The following is a 2,500-nucleotide window of genomic DNA, read 5'->3' as shown; positions in this document are numbered from 1 at the left end:
AGATGATTTTGGAGGCGTGGGATGGAGGTGATCAGTTTGTGGCACTGCTGAGGAGGTCTGGAAGCCCAGGTTTCTTTGACAGTGGCCTTCAGCTCATCTGCATTGTTTGGTCTCTTGTTTCTCATCTTCCTCTTGACAGTAGCTCATAGATTCTCTCTGGGGTTCAGGTCTGGTGAGTTTACTGGCCAGTCAAGCACACCAACACCATGGCCATTAAACCAACTTTTGGTGCTTTTGGCAGTGTGGGCAGGTGCCAAATCCTGCTGGAAAATGAAATCAGCATCTTCAAAAAGCTGATCAGCAGAAGGAAGCATGAAGTGCTCCAAAATGTTTTGGTAAACGGGCTCAGTGACTTTGGTTTTCAAAAAACACAATGGCCCAACGCCAGCAGATGACATTGCACCCCAAATCATCACAGACTGTGGAAATTTAACACTGGACTTCAAGCAACTTGGGCTATGAGCTTCTCCACCCTTCCTCCAGACTCCAGGACCTTGGTTTCCAAATGAAATACAAAACTTGCTCTCATTCCTCATTACTCCACTGGGCAACAGTCCAGTTCTTCTTCTTCTTAGCCCAGGTAAGACTCCTCCGACGTTGTCTGTGGTTCAGTAAATCTCTTGACACGTCTGTATGCCTTGACCCCAGCCTTACTTCATTCTTTGTGAAGTTCACTCAAATTCTTTTTTTTTCCTTCCAGTCAACTTTCTGTTAACATACTTTGATACAGCACTCTGTGAACAGCAAGCTTCTTTGGCAATGAATGTTTGCGGCTTACCCTCCTTGTGAAGGTTGTCAATGATTGTCTTCTGGACAACTGTCAGATCAGCAGTCTTCCCCATGATTGTGTAGCCTAGTGAACCAAACTGAGAGACCATTTTGAAGACTCCTTTGCAGGTGTTTTGAGTTGATTAGCTGAATGTCATGTCACCATATTCTCATTTGTTGAGTGAATTGGTGTTTTTTTTAAATGGGAGCCAAGACCATCACAATTAAAAGAACCAAAGACTTAAACTACTTCAGTCTGTGTGCATTGAATTTATTTAATACATGAGTTTCACAATTTTAAACACAATCTATCGTTCTATCTAGTCTGTATCTCTTTTGTTTTCCTTGTTTTCATCTTTTTTTAATTCACACCTTTTTTTGTAAATTCACATCCCATTTTACTTAACTCTGCCACTTTCCTGTGAAAATAAAATTTATTTTACAAAAACAATGTTTACATTAACAATGTGTTAAATGGTATATTTATTAAAACTACCAATATTGTTTGATTGATTATTTGAACATTTTAATTCATTATTTATTAAAACCAAATATTAATCTCAGTAATTTGATGTTTGAAAGCGTTTTTAACTATTAACTATGAGAACGTGGTAACTATTTTCAGATTTGGTGTATATTTTCTGTTTGTGCTGTTTATTTTAATAAACATTTTCCATTAAGACCAAAGACCTTTCATTTAACTTTGTGTTTCGCTAAGATCCACCTCAGTCACAGATCAAGTCATTCAAAGTTTGATTGGACAGAAAGAGGTGAAATATAAAAGCAAAGGATGCATTGCTCCTGTGCTGTTGTTTTTGAGCGGTGAGCGTGTGATCCCATACTTATCCGCAGCATATGGAGGAACCCGGGTTCAGTCTGTCTGTTAAGCTGCTTTTGACCACTGTAACTGAGTCTACTAATTGAGTTGAGTTGTTGGAGGATAAACAAATTAAACCCAACATTATTCAGATGAATTGTAATGCAACTGGACTGAATCTAATGTGATTGGATTGAACTGAGTGAAGCTAAACTGATATCGTCCCATGCAGAGAATGCAGCACGCGGCGTCTTCTGAAGCACTTAGCTCCGCCTCTGGTTCGTTAGGCGACGCCCATTACAGAAGCTCCATCAGCCAATCCTACTCCATGTTCCTCCCCTCACAGGAACAGAGAGCTTCTGCAAATGGCAAGGTGAGAGGAACTGCATATCAGGATTTGTACACGCATACACATACATATATTCCCATTCATCTCAATGGCAGCTGCTCACCTGCTAACGAATGAGACCTGCATGCCATCTTTGCTTGAGCCACCTGTCAGTCACTTGCTATAAAAGGCAGCAAACTGATTAAATAAAAATTAAATTCAATTATTAGAAATAAAGATAAATATATAAAGTAACTTTTATATTTATTCCAAATATTAACTCTAAGAAAGTGGTAAAATTTTCATATTTTGTGAATATTTCATGTGTGCTAATTTAATTTAATTTAATTTAATTTATTAAATTGTATGTTATTTTATGTGTTCTGTTTTTTTAAAAAAAAGCCTATTTAATTTAATTGTAAATTAAATTATTTAGAAATATTTATTTATAAATAAATAATAAATAAGTACTTTTTTTACATTTACCCCAAGATATTAACTATAAAAATGTTGTAACAATTTTCAGATTTCGTGTATATTTTATGTTTGCTGTTCTTTTTAAAAGCCTATTTAATATAATTTAATTG

At 36.4% G+C, this 2,500-nt stretch overlaps 1 protein-coding gene across 3 annotated transcripts in view; it reads left to right on the top strand.

The window, feature by feature from the left end:
- LOC132160690 (rho GTPase-activating protein 15-like) overlaps positions 1-2,500 on the top strand; it is a 57,013-nt gene that overhangs the window by 31,343 nt on the left and 23,170 nt on the right. For all 3 annotated transcript variants that reach the window (XM_059570338.1, XM_059570337.1, XM_059570339.1), the window contains exon 7: positions 1,818-1,958. In XM_059570338.1, the coding sequence (XP_059426321.1) occupies positions 1,818-1,958 (141 nt within the window). The remainder of the gene's footprint in view (positions 1-1,817; positions 1,959-2,500) is intronic.

The sequence above is a fragment of the Carassius carassius genome, chromosome 17 (assembly GCF_963082965.1).
Source record: "Carassius carassius chromosome 17, fCarCar2.1, whole genome shotgun sequence".
Lineage (NCBI taxonomy): Eukaryota > Metazoa > Chordata > Actinopteri > Cypriniformes > Cyprinidae > Carassius > Carassius carassius.
The sequence above is the reverse complement of the archived record's forward strand: the minus strand, read 5'-3'. Positions and strand labels throughout refer to the sequence as shown.